The sequence below is a fragment of the Petromyzon marinus genome, chromosome 17 (assembly GCF_048934315.1).
Source record: "Petromyzon marinus isolate PM22_M1 ecotype Great Lakes invasive population chromosome 17, UKy_Petmar_22M1.pri1.0, whole genome shotgun sequence".
In the NCBI taxonomy this organism is placed as follows: Eukaryota; Metazoa; Chordata; class Hyperoartia; order Petromyzontiformes; family Petromyzontidae; genus Petromyzon; species Petromyzon marinus.
In genome coordinates, this window is record NC_133683.1 from 13,376,739 (window position 1) to 13,403,439 (window position 26,701).

Sequence of the window (26,701 nt, forward strand, 5' to 3'; positions counted from 1 at the left end):
TCTCAGAGATGGAATCTATACAAAATTAGGTGCAGAATAACAATCAAAGTACAGTAAAACCTTGGATTGCGAGCATAATTCGTTCCGGAAACGTGTTTGTAATCCAAAGCACCCGTATATCAAAGCACTCGTTATGTCCGTTGTGATCACGTGAACGCTCGGCAGACAAAGCGTATACATACTACTTGCATTGCAAGACCTCGCTCGTTTATCAAATGAATATTTACTTAAAATGTGTGCTCGTCTTGCAAAACACTCGCAGACCAAGTTACTCGCAATCCAAGGTTTTACTGTAACAGTTTTTTTGTGCAGTAATTTGGAGACCGGACTGAGACCATGAACTCGCTACACTTGAGAATCTGTCTTCTTTGGTTCTTTCGGTAAAGTCACGTAGAATGAGAATAAAATAATAAATTGATAAAATAAAATAACACAATAATATTCTCACGACGTTTCGGCCACAACACAAGCGGCCTTCATCAGGTGAAGGGACGAGACTGTCTGGTAGGACAGCGCTTGTGTTGTGGCCGAAACGTCGTGAGAATATTATTGTGTTATTTTATTTTATCAATTTATTATTTTATTCTCATTCTACGTGACTTTACCGAAAGAACCAAAGAAGATGAATCATTGCAGTCACGAAAGCTTTAAATCGAAACTTGAGAATCTGGTTTAACTCCCAGACTGCTACCTGGATTGGAACCCAGAATCTAAATCGGTGGCCAGGTCAGCGGTCTGAGCTCTGAGTCAGCCGGTCACCTATATGCAAGATTCTTAGGAGTGAGTGAAATAACAGACCACTCGATTAATCAAAGTAAAGTTTGCGCTAAGATCATCAGGAAAAACGTTGCATGCCAGATGTGTTTCATGCAGTGACACGTTATCGTGGGGCGGCTAAGTCTACTGAACAAGAGCTTTATGGCTCATTGGATTCCTCCAGTATGAAAAAAAGATTCTGATTCTGAATTCTCTGCCATGTGAAAACCATTTCGAAACTGAAAATGTTGTTTTCTCTTCTCAGCCTACTGGCTGGAGCCCAATATCTCCCAAGTGTTGGCGTAGAATCTGACAAGAGGAATTAACCTCGCACGGCCATCCAAGTTACTTCATTTGTCAAATTCTTTTGAGCAATTACTTGAAAATCAATTCAAAGCCTTGGTTCGCTGAAATGTGTCTCCAAGTTACCGTTGACATCTGAAACAAAACATATGCACGATAATAAACTAAAACTAAACTATTTTTAATTTTAAAATAAACTATTTTAACCAGGTAAGACCCACTGAGCTTAATAGCTCTTTTTTTAAAAGCCCCCTGGCCACAAATGCTAACCCAACGAAGCGGCTTATCATGTGGAAATGTATAGCAGCCAAATACTCAACGCATGTTTATAAATGTGGGAGGGAAAAGCCAGAAGGGCCCGGAGAAAACTCCACACAACCACAGGGAGAGAGACACGCAAACTCTAAATATACAGACGTGAGGGTTGGGATCGAACCCACGAACTCCTGCATATCAGGCGAAAGAGTTAACATCTCGCCACCGTGGTGCCCCAGAAGATAATGAAGATCTTTATAATTAGATAAAAATTATGAAGCTGAAGGAAGGGAATTGTACTAGTCGCTGGTTCATATGGTGAGGAGTCTGGGGGGAATTATTAACATTGTGTAACAATTTATTTATTTATGTTCCTGGGTGGTAAGTGTTATTTCCTAATTGCTTATGCCTCAAAAGTATAGAAAGTGTCTATTATTCCCCAGAAACTTTGCTTTAGCGACCAAGACAGTGGTATTTTGAAATTTACCTATTTTCAATGCGAAAACGGGCAAATTTGTGTCTTGTTGTTCACATAAAGTTAGAAAAAAACAACATATGAATCAAAATTAACATGTATTTATACTAAAGTAATGTAAAAATGACTTCAAAAGATTTAGACAACCAAGGCACACTACCACAGGCGGGACTGGCCACAGCGGACCGAGTTCTTTGCGGGAAGGAACAATCTAGAAAAAAAACTACTCACTGCTAAATCTTTTTGTGAACGAAAATAAACAAATTCGTCCCTTTTTCTCACTGAAAATAGGTAAATTTTAAAATATCACTGTCCTGGTCACAAAAGCGAAGTTTGTGGGGAATAATCGCAATTTTCTATACTTTTTAGGCATAAGCAATTACAAAATAACACTTACTACCCAAGAACAAAAATTGTGTTACATAGTGTAATCCATGCCCATTTTTGTATTAAACTTAATTATCACGTAAAACCATGCCATGTCTATGGGAGAGCTGTTGGGACAACTCCAGAGTTGGTTGCTGCTATTTCATATTATGGCTACGTTCATGTGGGGGATCTGTGAGCGAAGGGGTTAAAGGGCAGGAGATTTATAATTGTGTCCATGCTGCACATGCTTTAAAACACTAATCCACCATGCTTAAGCTGGCATGCATGAAAAATTAAGCAAGCATCCGTACAAATTGAACATCAACTGCTCGTGCCAAAAAGTCTAGGCAGGTGCTATTAAAAAATACATCCAAGTAAAGCGTCGTGTTTACAGCCCTTTGTACAAGCCATTGGCTGGGCGACGTCCTCCCCCGTGCCGTTTCATCAAGGGGGCTGTTTGACTATACTTCACCACGCTGGTCAGCGAGGGTAGGCGAAAGTGGGCGGTCAGGACCGGTTCAAATATTACTCGCCACTGATTTTATCCGTGGCTGGGAATAGAACTCGGCTTGCTGGGTTTATTGGTGCCGTGCGCTGACCACTCTGAAACTGCTCCTCTCCATATGATAGGTACAACCTATTAACGTACACTAGTCAACAAGTAATTTTGATTTGATTTGTTGGAATTGCTCCAGTTGTACGTCACAGGACTCATTCCGGCTAGGCTTGGAATGTACTATTTCACAGACAAAAACTGTTTTTCATCCATGATCTACGCATCACTCAGTCAACTGCTGAGTGTCATTGGCTACATTGACTGTCATTGGCTACATTGACCGTGAATAGCTACGTCTTCTCACAGCTCAAACGCGTCAAGGGAAATTCAACGTATACAGGCTATCAGTCTCTTTGCTCTTAATTTGCTACCACTTAGATGAGACTAATGGCACTACTCAAGCATATTGGCAGAAGACAGAGGAAAGTGGAAACAAATGACAAAATGTGCAGTGGACATCTACGGACTATCTGTCCATGGATAATGATGATGATGAATGGCCAGTGGTTCCATAAACAAGTAGTAGATGCCTGTCCAATAAACTCCAGTTTGTCGCATCACCGAAAGCAGGCTAGCTTAGTTACAGGACCAATCTCAAGAGCATTTTCCAGACACCCATCAGCAGCGGTGACACAAGATCCCACAACCATGCACGCAAAACCAGCGGCATGTTTTTTTTTATTGTTAACTGCAGCGGTGTATACACACACCAGCCAGTTGTCGGAATCTGACATGTATTTATCACTCTGCGAAAGGGGAGAGTTTGTCAATACTCCTCTGAAGAATGAGATAAACCCAAGGTGCAGTGTATCCCCTGCTCATCATCGCACAGGTCAATGCCACAATCAGGCTTTGTTTATATTGGGTATGCTGTTGATTTAAGGGTACATTCCCGATAATTTGGTGGGACCCAAAATTTTTTTGATGGTGGTTTCATGCCTGCCCCGTGTAATGTTGATTCACATTAAATTACCTGTTTGAGTTTTTTTTGTTTCACAATTTCATTGCCATGAGCAAAACAACTCAACAACAACACCAACACATGAAACGATGTTTCGCTTGCGGATTATAATGGCTGGTCAATCATTTAAAAAAAATGCATATTTCCAACACATTTAACAAGAAAATAAAACCACAACAACATACGCGGTGAAAACTGCTAATTAATTATTGTAGGCGGCATTTGAGATCAATAAAAGTGACGAAAATCAGGAGAAAATATAAAAATGACAAATTCCATGCGTGCAATGTTGCCATCAGATTGAGATTTTCCAAGACTTATTATGAACACAATTTTTAGCTGACACGTTTACGTCCAATTTATGTGCTGGTGGAAATAGGTTTTATGCAAATATTGAGAAAAACATGTTTCAAACACTCCAGCAGTTTAACTGTTTTCTAACAAACATTGCAAAGAAAAATGACTTTGGCCTTAATCCCACAAACTAAATTAACTCTGACAAACCCTGTATTCCAAGCCACGTATTTATGCTGCACAAGCTTCCACCTCATCTTCTAAGCACTCAAAATACTCGAACATATACTCTGGGGGTTACCCTGTCTCTCCAGTTGGGGGTTAAATATGCGCCAGGTTACTCGTTGGAAGCTGGGGGTGTAACAATTCGGCCACCACTGCCCCTCAGCCATTCAATGATTAATAATAAACAATAACAATTCGTAACCTGCGCATATTTCACCAATCGGACACAATGTTTGATTGACAACTCAGGAGGCGTGGAGCCAGGGATATGTCAGCCTGCGATTGAGAATCAAATATTGAGTTCAATATTGTGGTCAATGCAGCGGCCACTAGTGGCTGCATGGGCCACATTTTTCCATTGCACGCAACATGTACAAATCTAATAAAATGATTATGTTTGTAATCTAATGCATGCATGCACGCGAGCTTAGTAATCGATATTGCGCGATAATATTAATTGACTATGAATCTACGCGTAGTTCATTAGTTATTCCATCGTCTCATTTTAATCTCTCTCCTCTAGCCTTTCTTTTGACATTTTACTCATTAGCATTTTCAGATGCTTTGGCATTTAGGTACAAAGTGCCGTGCATGCGAATACTTGTTATTAAAATTGTGTTATTTTATTCAAGAACCCAGAATACAAAGTAGATTCCGAAAAGGCAGGGGGGGGGGGGGGGGAAATGCGCGTAACTTCTAATAGTCGACACCGCTACGCTTCCCACAACATCGGCAGCCACAACTTACATGGTGAGGTTTTTGTTCAGCGTGTAGAACTTGTGACGCGCCTCGATTACCCGCGACAGATACTTTGCGGTCTCGATGTCCTCCTGCAACAGACACAAAAGGTTTTCCTGCATCAAGTCTGCTGCGTCCCCTTGCTTTGTTTACAAAAGGCGCCGAGGGTCTTGGTGCGAGAGAGCCCGAGACGGACGCTCAGTCCGCAGTCGTCCTGTGCTACGGGCGATGCTACTCACTTTATCGTGCAGGTTACAGGGTACTCCGTAAGATTTGTGCAGAGTGGTCATGAATGTACAACAATTATTAAAAAATCATAATTATGAAGCGTTGGCGCCACGGTGGCAAGATGTTAACTACCTTGCCCGGTATACAGGAGGCCGTGGGTTCGATCCCAACACTAACGCCTGTATATTTGGAGTATGCATGTCTCCCTCCCCATGGTAGCGTCGATTTTTCTCTGGTTCCTCCGGTTTTTCGCTCCACGTTTAGAATCAACATGCGTTTAGAGTATTTGACTGCGATAAATTTCCACGTGATGAGCCACTTTGTTAAGCTATCATTTGTGGTCATGTCGTTTCTAAAACCGAGTTATATAGCTCAGTGGGCCTTACCTTGTAAAATAAAAAATATAGTTTCATAGTTTAATAGTTATCGCACTTAACTAAAAATCCAGCCACACACAAGTTTGGCCACGACCTAACACAGGCCAGCATGGTGAAGTATGGTAAAAAAAAACACATGACTGACATGACATGAGGCCTTAATCCAGTGGTGGATTGAAAAAAGGATGTAAAACCAGAGTACAATCTGAGCTAGTTCGATTACACTATATATATGTGCAAAGACAAACATCCCCCATTATAGCCTTTAACATATTGTTGGGGCAAGTGCTACAGCATTGCCTCAACAATATGAAGGCCGACACGGCACGCAAGGGGATGGATGGCCCAACTCCCTTTGTCTCCCCAGTGATGATGTTTACACACTGCACAAGGTACTCATTTAAGGCAGAGTTGACCTAGGGGAGGCCAAGGATCGGTACATATAATCTTCACTGGTGTTGGCCATGAGCAGGAATGGAACTCGGGTTGCCGAGTTCATAGCGCAGGGCACTAACCACTACACTATCCATCTTACACACACATATATATACAGTAAAACCTTGGATTGCGAGTGACTTGGTCTGCGAGTGTTTTGCAAGACGAGCAAAAAATTTAATTAAATTTTAATTTGATAAACGAGCGAGGGTCTTGCAATACGAGTAGCACGTATGCGCTTTGTCTGCCGAGCGTCACGTGATCACAACTGATATACGACTGCTTTGATATATGGGTGCTTTGGATTACAAACACGTTTCCGGAATGAATTATGCTCGCAATCCAAGGTTTTACTGTATATACATACACAATTGGCGATATGAATATATTATCACACCAGTCTCATCTCGATAATCTTCCACATGTTTGCAATGGCATCGGCGACACGGATCCTATCAACATTTGGGAGCCCATCTTGGCTGTGAATGTTTAAAAATTCTTCTATTGAATGCTGCTGAAATTTACTTCAGCCATTTTGGTTAAACCAAAAAAATACGTAATTATAGAAAGGATACTCTTTGGCTCTTTTGGTAAAGTCACGTAGGTATAAAATAAAATAAATCACGACGTTTCGGACGCCACACAAGCGTCCGTCATCAGGTGGGAAAGCCTGAAAGGATGCATTGCAAAAAATTCCAGTGCAGCAGTTCAAACTGGCGAGTGATTATTATCATTTCATATTTGATGATACCTTCATGTACACCCCGAATATCAGCCGGTTCTGCAGCAACTTGACGGATCATTGATAAGTCTGCAGTCGGCAAAAAGCACCCACTTGCAGTGAAGGTGACCTTTAGGTGACAGTACAGCAAATATGTTCGTGAACTTTAACTGCAGAGTTTCAGTGTCCACGGCCTTGTACGTGTGGAATCTTTCCAAAGATTTCAGCACCAAACAAAAACACTCCAACATGCTAAAAACAAAACCTATTCCAACAGCAACTGACCAGGGGGGGGAGGGGGGGGGTCTTAACACTAAGTGAAGTAATCATGATGAAATAAAGTAAAGAACGAATCACTTTAAATGCTTCTAACTTGGTCACACTTGCAGATGGAGTACCAGGTGGAGTATCAGAACGTACCTCTTATAAAAAAAACACACACACACAAACGGTCCATTCCGCCGCTAATGGAAGAGGCATGCATGCAGCTGTAAGCATTAATCACGTGCTGTTCCACTCACTAAAGGTTGAAGCGCCCACCCCCCCCCTGCTGTCTCGACCACCAACACAAACTAAAACGACGGAATAATCTAACCCACTACAAGCCACGCGAAGTCGGTACAAAGCACAGCGCCCGCATGCGCTGCCACAAGGCTCCCGGTGTGCGTTATGTCCACGGCACGCCGCAGCGTGCGGTCACATTCCCGCGGCAGCCCATCATCTCCACAACGTGTGCGTGACTGCCGCCGCCGGAATGCTGCGGGTAACTTCGCGTGTGGGCGCAACTGTCGAGGACTCTTTTTTTTAACGTGGCGACCAACGCAACCGCCATCGCCACGGCCAACAACAACAACAACAACGACCGTATTTGCAATCTGGGAGAATATACCGCAATTCTTTTGGCGTGTTAAGTTCTTGGAATCATTTTTGTTTTCTTTTTCAAATCTTCCGTGCAGGCCCCGGAAACAAGCAGAGGTTGTGTTGTGACGGTTTGAATCGGTGCTTTCAGTTCGTGTTGCAGGGGTAATAATTGCATTGGAAACATCTACTCTGGCTGGGAACTCACTCGTAGTTGAAATGCTAGGGATTCACGTTTGGCTTGCGATCAAATCAACCGGAGTTTTTTTTGCAACAGAACAATCGCAATCAGTTCGGCGAATCAAATCGACCCAGGGGCTGAATCCGAAGGTCTCCAAGTTTACATTTTTATCAATGCCAATAGACGGTGCATTGTTCCTCTCTGTCCAACATTTTGGAAGTCGCTCACTCTCCTCTACTCTCCCCATAGTCTGTATATCCCTTTACCCCCAGCCTCCTGTCGCTCACTCTCCTCTACTCTCCCCATAGTCTGTATATCCCTTCACCCCCAGCCTCCTGTGCAATCGACTCCCTGCCCTTTTTTTAAGGCCAGGTGCAAGACCTTCCTATGTTTTCCCTTTCCTCTGCATGGCATGGACTCGCCACCCCCTCTCTCATTAAAGCCAACAGTGTCCACCGTTTCTGTGCCAGCGTCTTGTGAGTTGAGCAAACCGGGGTCTCGTCGAGCGAGACGATGCGTAAAATCCTCGAACTTTGTGAGCGCTGCGTCGTTTTCTCACCAGCTGGTAATGCAGGCTCTCCACACGGCCGGTGAGCTCGATCACCAAGGCGGACTTGCTATGAGACACGTGCGAGATGTTGCTCCACCTGCGCGTCGAACAAACAGAACGCAGCGGACGCCGCCCGGTCACTTTCCAACGGCAACGACGTTCGCGATCGTAGTTTTTTCGACTACAAGCTATTTTGTTTTATTTTACCAGGTAAGGCCCACTGAGCTATATGGCTCTTTTTTCAGAAGCGACCTGGCCACAAATGATAGCTCATGGAAGTGGCTTATCACGTGGAAATTTATAGCGGCCAAATACTCTAAACGCGTGTTGATTACTACGGAGGGAAAAACCGGAGGATCTTGAGAAAAATCCACACGACCACGGGGAGAACATGCAAACTCCAAATATACAGGCGTCAGGGTCGGGATTCAACCCACGACCTCCTGTATGCCAGGCGAGGTAGTTACCGCCTCGCCACCACGGCGATCATGCTGCCAAGCCATCGACAATATGTGCAACTGATTAAATAAAAGGTAACCGCAGACGAATTAACATTTTGATCAATGTTCAATTTCACAGAAATGAAATTACGGCAAAGGACACAAGAACCGGAAGTGCAAAGCTTAAAAATCAGCCATTAGATTTGGGAGCTTTATCAGATAAATATGCTTCAACAACAAGTTGCCAAATATCAACACATTTTAAAGTGTAACATATCTGCAGTGTGCTTGTAAATTCAATTACCACAAAAGTGACCAAACATATACTTTAAAACAAGCGTACAATGCTCCATGTAAATGTACAGCCCTTGTCACGATCAACTGTCAAGATGAGGGTCTCACCACGTCGGGCAGGATCGTGGGGGGGGTTTATTTGACCATACTTCACCATGCCAGTCAGTGTGGCTTTGGTTGAAGGAAGGAGCATTAGCCATAGGGACATTAAAGTACAGTGCAACAATTGATTTTCCTGCACTGCCCTCTGCTGCCCCACCACGTAGCCATGCAGGCCAAAACACCTGTATTATGAATGTCTAGTCACCCATTCAAGCGCTATCCAGACTCATGTCGACTTAGCTTTCCAAGATCGGACGCACCAATCCTATCCTGTATGATTTGGTCGCCGGCGAACGCTGTATTCGCCTAACATTTATTTTTACCGAGATCAAACAGTCATGATAACATCATTGACTCGAGCGTACTTTAAACCACTGCCATGGCAATGTTGAATTTCAACCAATTGCTCTGGGCCGCCAACAGAGAAGAAAACATGCCTGACACTCAGCTGAGCAGGTAGACAGACCGCTCGGGCTGTGTTTTCGTCACGGCTTGGCTCTGGTTTTGCCTCTTTCACGTGGCTCGGCTCACGCTTGACCCGGCTCAGCTGTTGCTCTCGGAAGATGCTCGAGCGGCTCAGCCCTGGCTCGGCTCAGGCTCAGCTCACGGTAATTCCCAAGCACGGCTGGGACCATGCTCACAGGGCAGCTGAAAGTTGAGCGTGACTTTGAGTTCGTCTTCGCTTGAGCTACAGCCAATGCTCAGCCGAGCCGTGACTCATAATACGGGCGCCCCGAGGCTTTACTGAAATAATAACAATAATTAGACATTTTTACTATTACGATTATTTAATCCTTTATAAGAAGCTTCCACGCGATCGCCCACGGGAGCTGCTTGTAAAACGCCCCTGCGGATGTTTTATTATGGTTCTTGTGCGATAGGAAAGGCAAGATAGAGCCTTCACTCGACCGAGTGGCCAACCCTGGCAGGAGCAAACGGAACAGCACACACCAGCATTCTCACCCTCATTACTCACTTCCGACAGGGAAAGCGTGAGTTTGAGTCTTGCGCGTGCTTAATCGTGGTTTTTCTACCGAGAAATATAAAAGCAAGACGTTTTAAAATAGTGGCTCGACAGTGTGAAGTGTAATAACAGTGTAATTCTAACTTAACACTGGCCAGGAAAAAAAAACCCACAAAGGAAAATGTTGATGGAAAGTGCACGAGTGACGGCTATATATTCACCACTGGCTGAACGGATCTTTGCACAGACAGGAAAAATACTCAAATTATTCGCAGAGAGGCCAGAAATCTACTTTCTGTTGTTCTAGCTGCTGTGTGTGTGTGTGTGTTCACCGTTTGATACGTAACCACACCACTAAGTTGCTCGATTACAGACATGAGCTACCACATCCATTAAAAATGGTGTTTGTTTTTACATCTTACCCTGGTCACATTCCAATTGTGCTATCAGCATCCTGTCATGGGACAAAGAAACTTCCACTCGGACCTCTGCAGCTTGCAGTGAATTGCAATGTGTCAGAGAAAATGGGTAACTTGGTCTAGCCCCTATTACTATATGCAACTCTTAGTTTAAGTTTGGATGGCACAGTGATAACACATGTGCCTCACAGCAAGAAAGTTCCTGGGTCCAACTCCCAATTCGGGCAACTTTCTGCGTGACATTTGTATGTTCTCTCCCCCCCCCCCCCTGTTCTGCGTGGGTCTCCTCCAGCTTCTCCGGTTTCCTCCCAACGCAAAAAAAACCCCATAACAATGCCGATAAATTTCCTGCAAAATATTAACTCGGGATTACACATAGTCCCCAACCAAACTACCCCTGCCCCAACTACTGTGAACACTTGGCAGGACCCTCCCTGAAAGAGGCATGAGACTCAGTGAGACTCAAATAATAATAATAATAGTGTTAAAGATGAGAATCCAGGAGGCCGCCCCGACCTGAACGTGACAGGAGGTTTTTCGTTCCGGTGGCGGACAAACACTCCGTTGTACGATGTCCCCAGCAGAACGTCGCTGCCGGATGTGTCCTGCAAGGAAGATATGGCCGTCAGGTTTGCACAGCTATTCGTTGACGAGAAAAAAATAACACAACTTAATTTTCACTGGCGAGGAGTTTTGTTTGACGACTTAAAAAGCACGCACGCTCAGCTCTGGCAGGCAGCAAACAACGTACAGCTGTCCGCACACCGATCACTGTACAGCCACTGTCTCTCTGTCGATCCGTCACCTCCTCTACCGCTACTGTCACACGACCGTAGCACAGATTTCTACAGCACAGTGTACGTGTGTTTGGCTCTCGCCTGCACTGCATCCAGCGGGTTACATGCAGCTCAGCACTGGAAAAGCTCACGTAGCCCCACTCAATTCTAGAAGCTTGTCAACTCTCGCAAGCTTAGCCTTAATCAAGGATGTCTCGAGCCTCCGCTTAGCGAACGCGAAAAAATATATATTATGGCAACTTTACTCGGCCTCATTTTAAGCATTTCTGACAACACCGCAAAGGGCAAGGGAGCCAGCGAGTTAAAAAAAATCACGTGACATTTGCACTGCTGCAGCCACAAGCGCAGAGGTGAAAATGCCACAAGCGCAGAGGACGACCCCCCCGACCCCTCCACGGGGCCTTGCAAGAGCCGCGCCCCGCTGCCATCGGGGCACCGCGTGACCACTCGGCGCCCTCGGCTCCAAACGCCCAAACCGGCGCATCGTGGCCAGAGGTCAAACAGACTAAAGGGGAGAGAGCACGATGGAGGGGAGATGGCGAAGCAGGAGGAGAGAGGGCACGTGGAGCGGAAGGGGGAGCAGCGAACAACAATCACACTTACGGTGCCGGCATAGATAGAGCTGAAACAATTCGCCAATTAAGTGGGAGCTTCGTCGACTATGAATTGTAATGGACTGCTTTATTTAGGTCGATGACTCTGGCCCCTTTAAAAAACGGCAACCCCCTCGAACATCCTGCCTCCCCAAGTCAGGAGGCCCCAGAGAAGCCATCTACAGCATGACACGGCTGAAAATGACAATGATGCCATCACGCCCCGCCCATCACTTCTCGTCCAGCGGCACATGCGGGGACAGATGCGAGATCTTTTCTCATAACTCTCTTCATGTTATCCGATTAGTCGAGGAACTGAAGCGATAATCGGTAGAGTGATCGACCACGTAAATAATCGAATAGTCCAGCTCTCGTCATTAATATTCTCATTTCCAGTGGTTCTACATTCACTCAATGTAATATTCGTCGCACCATTGTTCAGCCAATCGGCGTACTGCAGTCGACAGGTCAACCAATCACTTAGCGGTCGAGACCTGCTTTGCATGCGCACGCCGAATGGGTAACACTGCAAGTGGGAACCGGTAATAGGCGCCACAAGGACTAGAGTCAAACTGTTAATTAACCACTCTGCCCGGTCCACACAGTTATTATCAACGTGAATGCTCAAGTCATTTAATGCCAATTGTTTGAGCCACTGAATTCAGTCAGTACTAGAGCAGTGGACACATGTTTTACCCCTGTTGAGAAGCAATGTAGGACAACAGCAATGGCTTCAAAGGACTCCCTTTTCAATTGGCTGATGTGCTGCACTGATGAGACTTGCTATATGAGCGAACACATGCATTATTCATGTTCCCTATTAAGGAAGGCACTCGCTAAAAGTAAGCATTGCTCGTATTAAGTGAGAGGATGTGCACAATTGGTCATGAATGTTTAAAAATAAATTAGGAACACCGCTATATTCGCATTGTTTAGGTCTCTGGGTTATATAAACGGGAGCTATACGTGGGATTACAGTTCCCCACTGCCATTAGAAGGGAGAAAAATCATCATTAAAAAATGAATAAATAAATAAGCCGTCAAACGTCTAAATATAATTGTGTTTTTCATCACTTCCCATAGCAGGCCACTTATATTGCTAGGCAACAACCTCCAGAAATTACCGCTAAAATTGAACATGTCAACATTACACATCGCCATTATCAGTGCTGCACTGACGTGGCATGCATTGTGCACGTTCTAATTTGCTCGAATTCACAACGAGCTCTAACGGCAAATCCAGCGGTGTTACTCAACTGCTGCAGTTGGCTCCTCATGGGTCGCTGGAGAGATACAACACACGTCGCAACGTGATTGGAAATGGCTGAAATGCAATGCCTGTCCAAGCCCCCTCTGCTATTATTCTGTCATCATCGTTCCTTGTAAACGTATTTATTTTTTACTTTTTTTAAGAGGGGGGGAAAAAAAGGCTTTTTCCCAAACTGTATCACGTTGTGCCGTCTGCATCATGTCACGAGACGAGGAATCCGTCCGGATCTCTCGCACAGCAATGTGACCTCTCATGTTTGAGAATGACCCGTGGAAGCGGACACCACAGAGCTACCTCCGAGTTCTGTTCCAGTGGGGCCTGGGCTACCACGGCACTTTTCCACCACACTCTGCACTGTGGGCAGCAGGGGGCAGTGCAACTAAATCCACTGTTGTACTGCAACGATGTGCCACGCGTCTATGCTCCCGGCCTTTACCAACTGACATTGACAAGCGTGGTGAAGTAGGTTCAAATAAAACGCACGACCAAAATGCGGCGAGGGCAGGGCCCTTCATCTATTCTATTCTAAGTAGGATATATCTAGCGCCCTTTCCAGGGTGCTTTACAATGCAAGTCGACAGTGGTACACACAGTGGGCAAAAGAGGAGCAACGGGTGGGGTGTAGCGGCTGTCATCCAGCAGTGAAATGACAGAGGGCAGCACGCATACAATATTAGGCATTTTAAAAGGACATTGAAATGAAGTTATACCCGTGCCTACAGAAGAAAAGCACATGGGTTAGAATGCACAAACTGCCACGCATTTGAGCCACGATGAAAGATGCACCTACGCGCATGGTTAGAAGCCAGCGTGGGCACTGGATGTCAAAATGAGAAGACCTACAAAAAAACTGTAATTAGACTGTGTACCGTGCTGGCTATCAGAAGCAAGTTTGAAAGTAATTTTCAAGGGCCAATGGCATCGTGAGCTCCTTTGGCATCGCACCAATGTGATTGCTATTGCCGGTAACAACAGGCTCACGTTATGACATGCAGTGCATGGTGGGAGCTGCCCGTGTTAAACCAATACGTTTCAATGCACTGGGGTAATTCAAATCACCTAATAGAACTGCGATTCGGGAGGCGATTATGCGAATCAAAAGACAATGGGGGAATGTTCCTTTTCCAGAAAAGTGATTCATGTTTTGTATTTCCCCCAGTTTCCATCGCGATTGTGGCACGAGGCGAAGACTCAAAACTGTCCAAAACAACAGCGCCTTGGAGGGCAACCCATGGGAAGTGATGCCGCAAAAAAAAAACTGCTTCCGAGATCCCTTCAGGCGACCTTCACTTAATACACACACTAGGGGGAGCATTTTCCCACATACACTCCTACACCTGGGACAATCGTCGCGCGCCAGTCTAGCGGATGTTTTTTTCCCCTCTCTCTCCCACAGCTGGAAGATAATGTCGATGGTGTATTTTTTTGCGTGCATTCACTGGCTAGCAAGCCGAGACTAACATAAACTCACTACAACGCTGGAGAACTAGCTTTACCCATGGGTGACTACCCATATGCAAATCCCGGATTTCTCAGCAGTGCTGGGCTCATGCCCCTGAGCCAACCGGCCACATCTTTCACGTTTCATTAGTAACTTGGTGTCGTAGCCCTCTGTCACCTCGATATCTACGCGATGTAGTTAAAACCGTGGCACCTCAATGGACGGACGCTCGCTTTTGAGAACAAAATAAAACGTAGGCGTTTTTTTTCGGGCTGCGTTTCACCGTCAACACATGGTCCATCCGGCCTCACCTTGGCTGAGAAGCTCTCTTCCCCATAGCCCTCCAGCTTCTCTGCCTCCTGGATGTACAACAGCTCTGCCTCCGCTGGCCTCATGCCTCTGGGGGGGGGGGTGGTGGGGGAAGATACGGACAAAGTCAGTCACACGAGCTGCTGGAGAAATGGTTTCTCCCGGAATAAGCTTCCCGCAAATCCCTTCAGAACACCCACTGAGAAACGATGATCTTAAAATGGTCCCAGAATAGTTGTACAAGCCGTCCTATGACCAGCGATGGCCGAGTGCTCCAAAATGTGCTCCCAATATACAAGTGCAAAATTCGCCACCCCCCCTACCACCCACCCACGTTCTCATCGAGCTGATAAAATATGTATGCTTTGTGGGAGAGTTTTTTTTTATTCAGTGAGCAACAAGGCTTCCCAGTACAGAGGACCTTTTATATTAAATTTATTCATTTCACTTTGCGCTCACGCCGCTAACGACCTCACACACGCATGCAAATACGCCTGCAAATACGCCAGGAAATACAACGTTTAATCCACGCAGCGTTATTCAACGATAAGGGAGACAAGAAATCCACAAGCTTGCCTATAACATGCCACACAGTCGACCAGGCTGGTAAAATATAACTGAATGTTCAACTGCCTCGTGAGTCACGCTTGCCAAATATTGCACAAGCCCTGAGAATATTTTTTTTTATACTTTCCACCTCTGAATTTCATTTGGGAGAGACTATAAAATTGATCGGTTGCTTTGACTGCAGGCTTAACCTTGTTCAGTGAAGGATTCTTCTTCAAAACTTTGTTCGTATTTGCCACAAGCAATGCATGAGTAACAAACAAAAACCCTGATTACTATAGCAGTGTGATGCATTGTACAGACACCCCACTAAAATAATAGCTAAACAGGGAACAAAACTGTATTTGAATTCAAAGCTTCTACCACATCTCCGAGAGATCCGAATCCGCTCGTTAAATATTTTAACGCAATCTCTCATCCGTAAAATTTAAATATGCAGCCATTGCTTTTTCAAGATGAAATCACCTGCCGAGTACAAAGAGGGTCAAATCATTGGTGTGTCTACAAATGGATCACCGTGTTTATCAACATGTAGATACAATGGATGTACTTGCAGTGTGTCGACCACTATCCTCCAAAGGCAGACAAACGTCTACAAATCACAATCAGAATATTTATTTATACTGGGGGAATCCGATGAGCTATAAAGCTATTTTCACAAATGTTTAGTAGAATGAACCCGACAACAATGGCCATTACTTTCTCTATCTGCACTCACCGCGGCCCACAATACCCACTCCTACTCTTTCTGCAACTCTCCTCCCTCTGATCGCGGGCTTCCCCCAAACATAGGCACAAAGCGGCGAGGAAGGTGAGAGATTCGCTTACCGGGGTCAAAGATTAACGGAACGGAGAAATCGGAAAGAAATGTTACGGCACCACTCAAGCAAGATTTCAAGTTGAGGTTTGTGCTGGACATCTCTGCCGGTGTGTGTTGGCGCTGTACCGCCTGCTGGTCGGCGTGATGTCTGACGCTTCACTCTGCGTGATAGAAGCTTCAATGTTAATCTGCAATTTTATTGAGGGACTGTGTGTGGTCTTGGTGTGGTTTGGGACCGATTTTGCTGTTGTTTTGATGCCTTGTCCAAGCTTGGGAATTGGCGTACTTATGCAATTGTAACTTCTACACTTTATTTATTTAAGAATTATTTTTCAAGTGACTTCCTTACCTTTCCTATACTTTGCACTCCCCTCCCGTTGTTTCCATTGTTTGTTGTTCGAACTTGCTCACCCACCCCATACTGGACGACTGTGAAAGAGAGCTTCATAAGCTCATCGGATTTCTCCAGGATAAATAACGATTCTGATTCTTCGGGAATTGAGGAACTATTTCCGAGATCCTGAAGAAGCTCCTGACGCTTGGAGCGAAACGTCGGACACCGAGCCGAACAACACGCGGCACAAAACGTGTGCATTTATTATTTACACCATTTTGTTACTTTTGTAAGGGTAGACAAAGCAATGCAATTCACTGCATAATCATCCTCTATAATGTATTGTCCTCATGTTAATGGAATGCAATTGTTCAGCATGTTGCATTAGGGACTATCTAAATCATCTGCAGTCCAAAGCTCAATAAATATTTATTTTATCGATTCGTAGTGAATATTTTGTGCATGTGGACCACCAAGGGACGCAACTTTTATTTACATTGTGATCCTGGTGGTAATTAAGGTCGCATTCCATTAAATTGGCAGAAAAACGTAACAAGGCCAAGCAGCGCCAGACGAAAATTGCTTTAGAGGCCCCAGAGCATTTTTGGATTCCAGTGAACTTAATGCAGCTGCACCAAAATCGAGGTTTGAAAAATTAAATGTTGCCAAGCAAGGGGAAAGACGTGTCTTTCTTTTTTAAATGGATCCTAATGATACCAGTACTGCAAGACATCACAGAACTCTGAAGGATAATCAAGCAGCAGACAACTTTTTTGTTTTACTATAAAACAGCCCTTTGCGGACCACACAGACGTTTTTGTGTAATGCTTTGGCTAGCTGCTTACATTCTCGGAAGCGATCAGTGCATTAATCACATGAGATGATGTGTTGCACAACAAGAGTGCGGTGCATGAGTACAGCGTCGGAGTGCGTCCCTGTAATTAAACGCGCGCTGGGTTGCTCAAACATCTCGGCTGGTGGTCTGAGGCGGTGGGCCGCATTCTTGCGGCAGAGCGCAGTCTGTCCGCTCCGCGTGTAACAACATTTTCCCCCTAGCCCAGAAATCCCATGAATTTCCGCCATTCGGGTGCCACGAATTCGATTCCAGCAGAGGTTATTTCTCGTCTTAATTTGTTTGCGTCTCATCGGTCATGTTTGTAAAAAAAAAAATCCCCATCCTCATTTTGTACAGTTTTGCTCATGCTATTAACCCAAATGTAACGCAAGTGCATCGTTTTATTAGGACGCCACTGGAGTTACGCACACACAGAACGGAGGACACCATGTATAGTCAGCTCATTGCAACCTTCCGACACAAAAACGGCAAACGTCCCACGTATAAGCTGTAAGACTGAAAACTCGTCTCTTAATTAACTGCTTTGTGTTTATATTCTTGGTTCTTTCGGTAAAGTCACGTAGAAAGGAAACAATAAAATAATAAAAAAAATAAAAAATATATATTTTATTGTTTCCCTTCTACGTGACTTTACCGAAAGAACCAAGAATATGAATCCCTGCAGTCACGAAAACTTTAAATCAAAATTTGCTTTGTGTTTAGCTTGTTGTCCTTCCCTTCACACCTCCGACTAGCACGATTGGCTACGTACGGTGCGAAACAAGTTCAACATACATACATACAATTTGCATATAAGTAGCATGAATCGTCAATAACAGACTCTCCCTAGGCACTAAAATGGAAGAATCGTGATTATCAAATCTATTTTTATAAATTAATCGGCGCATAGTGACATGCGTACCGTTCATAGAACACCCACTGCTGTTTTTCCATCAAGTGGTACTCAAATTTTTATTTAAAGCTTTCGTGACTGCAGCGATTCATATTCTTGGTTCTTTCGGTAAAGTCACATTGAAGGGAAACAATAAATAAAATATATATAAAACAATAAAATTCTCACGATACTTCGACTGTAACACAAACAGTCATCATCAGGTGTGAAAACCAACGGCAAGAAGAATTTGAAAGAAGTGGCGGTTTGTATTTATTTATTTTTAAACGTTAGCGCCACGCGCAGCGATTTGGCAGTTTATTTAGAAGGACGAGTCCATCTATGTACGGAAAAGAGGAGGGGGGAGACGAAAAACTAATGTATGCTTTCTGAAAGCCACCGTAAGCGTGAACAATCAATTAAGACCTGAAATGGTTTATCAAATCCTTCCAATGATTGCTAAGCCAGAATCCATCTTCTCGGTTGAAATTGTCTCTGTGTTTGTATATGTGGATAGCCTCATGAACGAATCTCTCATGGTAGCCCGATGGCTTGCAAAGAACCTCTGTCTTGGAGAAGTCAATGTCATGTGAGCCCACTGAATTATAACAGTGATCTGCCACGGCCGAGGTGTTTGTCCTACCGTGTTTAAGGTCTGCTTTGTGTTCACGAATGCGATCCGAGACATGTCGTTTGGTTTCTCCAATGTAACTACTACCACAGAGGCAACTTAGTGGTACTCATTTTATTAACCAGGTAGAGAATCGGCAGAGCCAAACGCTGAGGATTTGAGTTGGGCATTCTTCCACAGCAACACCACACTTAGCAATTGAAAGTAAACCTCAAGCTCATACAGGGGTGGATATAAACATTTATAATTCTAGACATCTTGCAAGTCTACGTCTGTTGAACTTCTTTTGCACTGTAGCCAACCGTGCTAATCGGAGGTGCGGTATAGCAGTGGTTGTGTATAATTATAACACTTTCCTCAGTAATTTTGCAACACATTTGGCAATAAACACTGCCTTAAATGAAATAAATATATAACAGGCGATGTTTGGACAATAGCCCTTATTCGTAGCAGAAGGATGGTCGTCTCTTTTTGTGATTGTCAAAAGTGTTGAGGTTTTGTTATGTGTGCACCACAGCCAAAACAACATCACAGAAATGTCTCCAGGATGTGTTCCACGAAAACAAAATGGTTTACACTTACTACAACATTAACTCTGCAATTTACATTCCCTAGCATACATTAAGCTGCTATTACCATGTAATTTTCCTCCGGTGGTGTGGAAATGTGTGTACTTTATTCTGAGCAGCAACAAACATAACCCCTATTAACCACTACTGAAACCTTATATGACATCCTGAATGTACACGTGTGCCCATGCTTGTGTGCGGGAGGTGGTCATGCAGTGGGTGGTTAGAGAGCATTGACCTACGAACCTGACGACTTAAGTTGGCTTCCCAGCTACGGCTTTAAATTGCGCCAAGCAAATATCTGAACTGGTTCTGGGCCTCTCCTAAGTTGATTTCAGTCTTCAACGAGTACCTGATGCGGTGTGTAAACGTAAGCACTTAATAGGTGTTCTCTAACAGCACTTGCCCCAGCAGCTTCTGGAGGCTATACTGGGATCTTTGTGTATGTGTAAATGTAGGTCTGTTGAGAACCTAGCCTGGCACAGATTAGCACGGTTGCCTATGTACGGTGCGAAAAAAGTTCAACAAAGAGTATGCTCATACAGATGCCTTGGTGACGTCAACTACAATTTAATGGTGAACGGCAACTGTTGCTGATTTTGTAGTTCTCTGTGAGAGTTTGTCTGCCAAGAGATTCCAACACGATTATAGACCTAACATTCCAGCCAGTGTACTCGGGTGGGTCACATCGGTGTATTATCTCATTGCCTGCATACTATTTAAATACATTAGAATTGGCTGTTGTTTTTTGGTCTAGATCTAAGAGTGGATGGGGGAGATACTTTTGAATATCCAATCCACTTATTGGGATAACTGGAACAATGTCCCACTTAATCCTTGTTGCAGTTGTGTTTATAGCTTAGGATGTGTTCATTTATTGGCCACGACACATCACGTGCTCCCTATCCGACACCAAGAAAATTGTGGGCCCTGCGTATAATCGTTAAGGTTTATAACCAACTGCGTGACGAGAAATGTTGTGCAATAATTTTCATCCCCTTATCAATCAACTGTTGGATGTCTCCCAATGGCAAGTTCGGGGTGGGTTTTCTTTGTTTTATCACCTTACTTGACCTCGCTGGTCATAGCAGGTTTGATGAAAGGGGTGGGGGGGGGGTGCCCCCAGGAGTTGCACAGATTTCGCGTCACTGCTGATGTCAACTGTGGCCAGGAATTAAATTCAGGTTGCTGGGTTCATAGCATAGTGAGCTACCCATTGCTCAGTTGTCCTAGCAAAAAGCGCATATGCAATCTGTGGCTCTGCAAGACCGATAATCGAATCTGTAAGTAACGAGAAAACCCATCATGACAGGATCATCGTGCAGACCGGAAAAACCATAAAACTTTGTGCATAATGCAAAAAACTATTAGCAGTTCCTGTAGAACTGCATGGTTGTCCTCTTGTCTTCCTGTGAGCTAGAACACAATTATAATTAAAAATTGGTTTACACATGATGAAATTATTCAATTATATCACATACATGAACGTGCCGATGGTGGCGATGGCACCATGGCATCAACTTAAGGGCCAGGGATCGGGAAGCGCTTTCACTCACGATCTGAGCTCCTGTTAACAAACTGATGATGCTGGATGCAATCTCCAGGAAAACGTCCATTAAAAATGCCGTGAGGTTATTCTCCAACAAACACCGGTGGCGCAGCTGGAGCAGTGACAAATTTGGCCACGTTTCATCCACGAGACACTTTGATTTAATTGCCTGTGTCGGGTGCAGGGGGTTTTACAACGCGCATCTTATTTACACAACGACCTAACCCAAAAGAAACCAATCACTAATTATTTTGACGAAAACTAGAAAATGAGGAGACACTGATGCGTGCGTGGCTACTAAAAACCAACAAACTCTTCTTTATTTATCACAAATAGATTTTTGTATGCGGTTTGCCAAAACGCAACAAAGACTAAACACATTTGTCAATATCACGGACTTAAAAAGGGGGGGGGGGAGAACAGCACCCAGATAATTTATGTGCTACAAAGAAAGCCCCCCATTCCCCAAAAGCTCATCGTCCATTACATTTATTTCACTGTTAAGGCAGTGTTGTTGATGAAGGTGTCGGGTTTTCGTTATTTGGGCCAATACAGTATCACCATTTAATTTGTCTATGAACATCGTACACAAGTGTTGTTGGCAAGTCAGCACAGGCACCGAAGATGCTGGTGAACGTAGCCAGCGGAAACGAAGCATCATATTTGTAAGGATTTCTTGCACAATTGTTCTTTCAAGCGTCAAATCTATAAAACGCATTAAGAGTCAACAGGGGTAGCTAAACTTCGATTTGTCTATGAACATCATTGAAGCTCTGTCGTCCCGACAGGTCTGTACCTTTCACCTGAAGACGGCCGCTTTGCGTTGTGGCCAAAACGTCGTGAGAATTTTATTGTGTTATTTTATTATTTTATTCTCGTTCTACGTGACCTTACCGAAAAAACCAAAGAAGGGGTAGCTAACATTTCTGAATAAGGAACAGAGCTAAACGGAGATAAATTCTACTAAAGTTATATCGAAACACGGAAGACTAAGGGTTCACCTTGTAAAAAGGAAGCACCTCATTCTTCAATGTGTATTTTGGGGCAGAGAAAAGAGAAAAACGCTCTTCAATTGTAAAAATAAATTCCACAAATTCCGACAATTTTACTGCCACTTGCGAACCTGATAACGGAGAGCCACAAGAATGGCTGTTCTCGATAAGGGTTATAATCAGTCAAAGGCACCTTGTTGACTTGGAAGTCTTCACATTTTCATGTGCTCGACTGGGTGCCTGTGTTTAAGCACGGTGGTTCATCAAAATGCTTTTATATCACTCTCTCCTGCACGTATGCGCAAAGCTTTGTGCGACTTCGAGTGCCTTCCTTGGGAGGCACCGCCAGGCATCGTCATTTTATTGCTTTACAGATTATTTAGCGAAACAACAATGCACTCAAACGCATGGCCTATTATAAACTGTTTCTCCTTAAAGCAGTGCAATTGACAAATGTGTTGCGTTTTTTTTTATATATATACGTTGTCGATCCAGGCAAAAATAAACTTAGGACTGTAAATGGATGTCTAAACAGGCTCTTTAATTTAAACAAAAATGTGCAAATGTAGTTAATCCTACCCGCACTGCTAAATGATGTAAGGAGAAAGCAAACGCGTGATTAGGAAATCAATATACATGTGATCATGAAAGTTCCAGAGAACTATCATGTACATGAGCAAACAAGCGAGACACATAAAAAAAAAACCTTTAATAATAAACTCAGCAATGTGTAAATTGCTTTGAGGACTGGTTAAAAAGGGCTGTTTGCTAGCACCGATTTCTTTAGGTAAGCAGAGCACAGGGGGCATGGCAGTGTAGCCACACCATGCCCAGCCGTCCTTAGTTTCTCAGTGCGGGTGTTATACAGCAAGTGTTCATTTTATACTCGGTCAACATCGGGGGAGGCCTCGACTGGGTTCAAAACGCCATTGTTCACGTCACACAGCAGGTAACTATTCTATGCTCGGTACGCTTCCAGGAAACCCAGACCAAGATCAAAACGGTGATTGGCACTTGTATATATTTTATCTATATTTATTTGGTTTTCGTGTTTTGCTTACCTTCCGTATACATTGCACTCCATTCGTTGTTTTATTGTTTGTTGTTGTAACTTTCTGACCCACCCCTACTAAACACACCTGTGAACAAGAGCTTCATAGCTCATTGGATTTCTCCAGGATAAAGATTCTGATTTCTAACGCTGGGCTCAGATAGCAGCAATCGCGCCAGGTGAGAAGGACCAGGAGTTTAACTCACATTATGGAGATATTATTGCTACGCACTAACTTACCATGCCACCACATTACACACAAAACACACAATAATAAACAAAAATGAATATATATCAAAAAGTGGTACCTGTGCTTTTGGTGAAAGGCAGCTACCTTTTGCGTGAGTTCCTCCACTATTCGATCATCCTGAGACCAGGCCTAAGAAAGAGATGTCCATCAGTCTCGCCGACTGTCCCGTACTAAGTGACGAGCATACATGCAGTCGCATCACCTTTAAGCTGAAAATTGTCACCTCCTTTAAGCCAGGTCGGGTTGTGACAAACCCACCGCATGGAGGAGAGACCATCACGGTATAAAAGACAAATGGGTTATAACATAGCAAAGCTTGAACTAACAGAATCTCAACAGACAGCTCAGCAGCGTTGAGTCTGGATAGCGTGCGCCTCGATGGGTGAACACTAAGCACAAACAGGTTTGTGTTAGGCTATGTGGCTACGTGGTGAGTGGCAGAGTGCAGTGCGGACACAATCTATTGTTGTACTGCACTTCGAAACCTACGTTACCTCTGCTCTCTACCTTTACCAATCCGCCCTGACCAACGTGGCTTTGGGCTAGATTGTAGATCAACTCGAAGAGCACGAGGCCAAACAAACACCCACCACTGTTCCCTGAGGCTTGAAAAATGTTGTCCATCTACTCTTGTAGATTTGGCACCTTTGGCAGGCTCACTAAATAAACTGGCACATTCAAGCGGATGCTTTTTCTGTAAACAGCCCTGATAGAAAAAAATATTATAACAATAATCATTAAAAACAACTCCACTCTTTCATGACACACAAAATTCCTGTGCCACAAACATAAATGCACTTCCGTGGGACCGGCCCACAATGGCAATGGGTGGCTTGCGACAATGATTTTTTTTTTCCAAGACTTGGTTGAAAAATAACTTAATGAGAAAAGATAAGCTATGTTTATCGCACACCCAGAAATTCACGGCCCACAGTAAAATAGCGAATTAACTTTTCGTTTGGCTTACCAGGGGAAAGAGCACGTAGTCTCGGAGAAAGTCCTGCGATTCACGCTGATCGTGGTCTCCGAAATTTGCTGCAGGCGGGAAACGAAACAAGTTTTGCACTTCAGAGATCACCGCGTAAAACAAATGCACATCCCAAAACAGCAATCATTTCCACTAACTGTTAAGAACAAGCGCACGTTAGCATATATAGTCACGTAAAATTGTGCATACATTAATTGCACATTATATAGCACAATTTACATTTCAATATTCCGATTTGATAAGCGAGGTGAATTACAATATCAATGGGTATGAACGCTGCAAACGGGACACGTGCAGAGCTATCCACAGTTTGTTGCGCGTGGCTGCTGTCCAATATAATCTGCAGCATTTGGCCTAAAAGAATAAGCCAACCGCTTGCCCAATAAACAGAAAGCAGGCCTAATCCAGACACTGGACAAAGCAGACCACCCAGTAGGCACCCAATTCTTAATCCATTAAAATTGATTCTCATGTTCAAGATACAAGCACCATGAGTGTAAACATTGACAATTTAGAATGTTTTTTTAATCACGCTGGAAATTCTTATCCGAGGCCCTATTTGTTTAGCGGTTGCTTTTACACGTGACTTTTACACAGCTAGAGCACCAGATGCACAAGACATTGAAAAAAAAATACATATTTGTCAATGTTATATTGTGAGTGGACTTCATCCCACATAGCCACAGAGCCATGTGACAGCCTCCTCCTCCCCCAGCCCTATTCACCTGCAACTTCCAATATCTAAGGCCCAACCGGATGCGCCAAACATACTACCTACTATCATTGGTAGATGTATCATTTCTATTTTAACGTTGCGTTTTGGGCACGTCAGACAAGTGACGATGGCAACGTCGTCGTATTTTGTGGCATTTAACCGCAAAAAAAACTGCGCAAAATATCAGGAGTCATTTTCACGGTTAGGAGCAAATTATAGCAACCGTCAATAGCCACTCTCCTATAGCAGGATGGACAAGAAGTGTTCCACTGTGCACGCTAAAAATAAAATGTAGGTTCATGGAGCAAACCAGCCCTACAAATAATACACATTAAAATTCATATTGATAAAATTGCAGAAGCCTGGGATCCCTATACACCCAATAATAAAAGTCCACTCTAAAAACAAAAAGTCACTAACTTTGCAGATCACTGCAGAAAACTCCACTCACTACCTTCAGACGCACTGCATTTACAAACATTCCCGAGGGAGGGTGCGCTCCTCCGCATGGGCGGATGACAAGTCAGCTGGCACGTAATGATTTAACGGCACGCACATCCCGTGATAATCAATTATTGCCCTCACGACACATGGATTAAATCACGTGTATTAGCAATCAATTACGTTACATGTAGGCTCACAGAACGAACACGGCAGAATGAGGCAATGAAAACGCGAGGTTACAAACCACACCAGCAACGCAGACCAAGGCGGACAGTACAAACGAGACATTGTAAATGCGATGCGCAGTGTAAGAGTGTACATATGGGACCAAAAAGTTAAACCCCCAAAGCTTAAAACTAACCGTGACCCCAAACCGTGACCAAATTATGTTTGTCTTCTCCTTATATGGGCACCTCAGTGCCGAGATGTTAACTACCTCGCCAGGTATACAGGAGGTAGTGGGTTCGATCCCAATCCTGACGCCTGTATATTTGGAGTCTGCATGTTCTCCCTGTGGTCGCGTGGATTTTTCTCCGGGTCCTCCGGTTTTTCCCTCCGCATTTAGAATCGACATCGTGCGTTTCGAGTATTTGGCTGCTGTAAATTTCCAAACAATAAGCCACTTCGTTGAGCTATTATTTGGGCCGCTTGTGAAAAAGAGCTGCATAGCTCAGTGGGCCTTACCTGGTAAAATAAAAATAATTGTTGATAGTTTAGTAATTATAGCAAATCGCAAGGGATTCATTGCTACATGGCAATCGTGAGGATATTCACCCTGAACGGAGAGAGCTGCCAGACGGACGCCCTGCTCAAAGGTGCACAGCAGCTGTCCCTCCACCACCGCCTTCTTCAGCTGCAGGTAGTACTGGTATCTGTACAGAGCGAGAGGTGCACACGAAGATCATCCATATAGCCTTTAACTCCGATGAGCACGGTTGGCTATGTGCAGTGCGAAAGTTCAACATACATACATACAACAGACTAGATTTAAAGCTTTCGTGACTGCAAGGATTCATACTCTTTGGTTCTATTCGGTAAAGTCACGTAAAAAACAACAACAACAAAAAATTCACGACCGTTTCGGCCACAACACAAGTGGCCTTCATCAGGTGAAGGGACCAGACTGTCTAGAGGACAGCGCTGGAGTGAACAC

At 44.1% G+C, this 26,701-nt stretch overlaps 1 protein-coding gene across 4 annotated transcripts in view; it reads right to left on the minus strand.

The window, feature by feature from the left end:
- Positions 1–26,701, minus strand: part of LOC116943318 (tyrosine-protein phosphatase non-receptor type 14-like) — an 85,380-nt gene that overhangs the window by 34,275 nt on the left and 24,404 nt on the right. For 3 of the 4 annotated variants that reach the window (XM_076067637.1, XM_032956092.2, XM_032956090.2), the window contains 8 exons: positions 26,323–26,420; positions 24,369–24,436; positions 23,460–23,530; positions 14,914–15,001; positions 11,018–11,106; positions 10,095–10,148; positions 8,292–8,379; positions 4,942–5,024 (listed from right to left, as the gene is read on the minus strand). In XM_076067637.1, coding sequence (XP_075923752.1) covers positions 4,942–5,024; positions 8,292–8,379; positions 10,095–10,148; positions 11,018–11,106; positions 14,914–15,001; positions 23,460–23,530; positions 24,369–24,436; positions 26,323–26,420 — 639 coding nt within the window. The remainder of the gene's footprint in view (positions 1–4,941; positions 5,025–8,291; positions 8,380–10,094; positions 10,149–11,017; positions 11,107–14,913; positions 15,002–23,459; positions 23,531–24,368; positions 24,437–26,322; positions 26,421–26,701) is intronic. The other variant, XM_032956093.2, reaches the window with a different exon arrangement.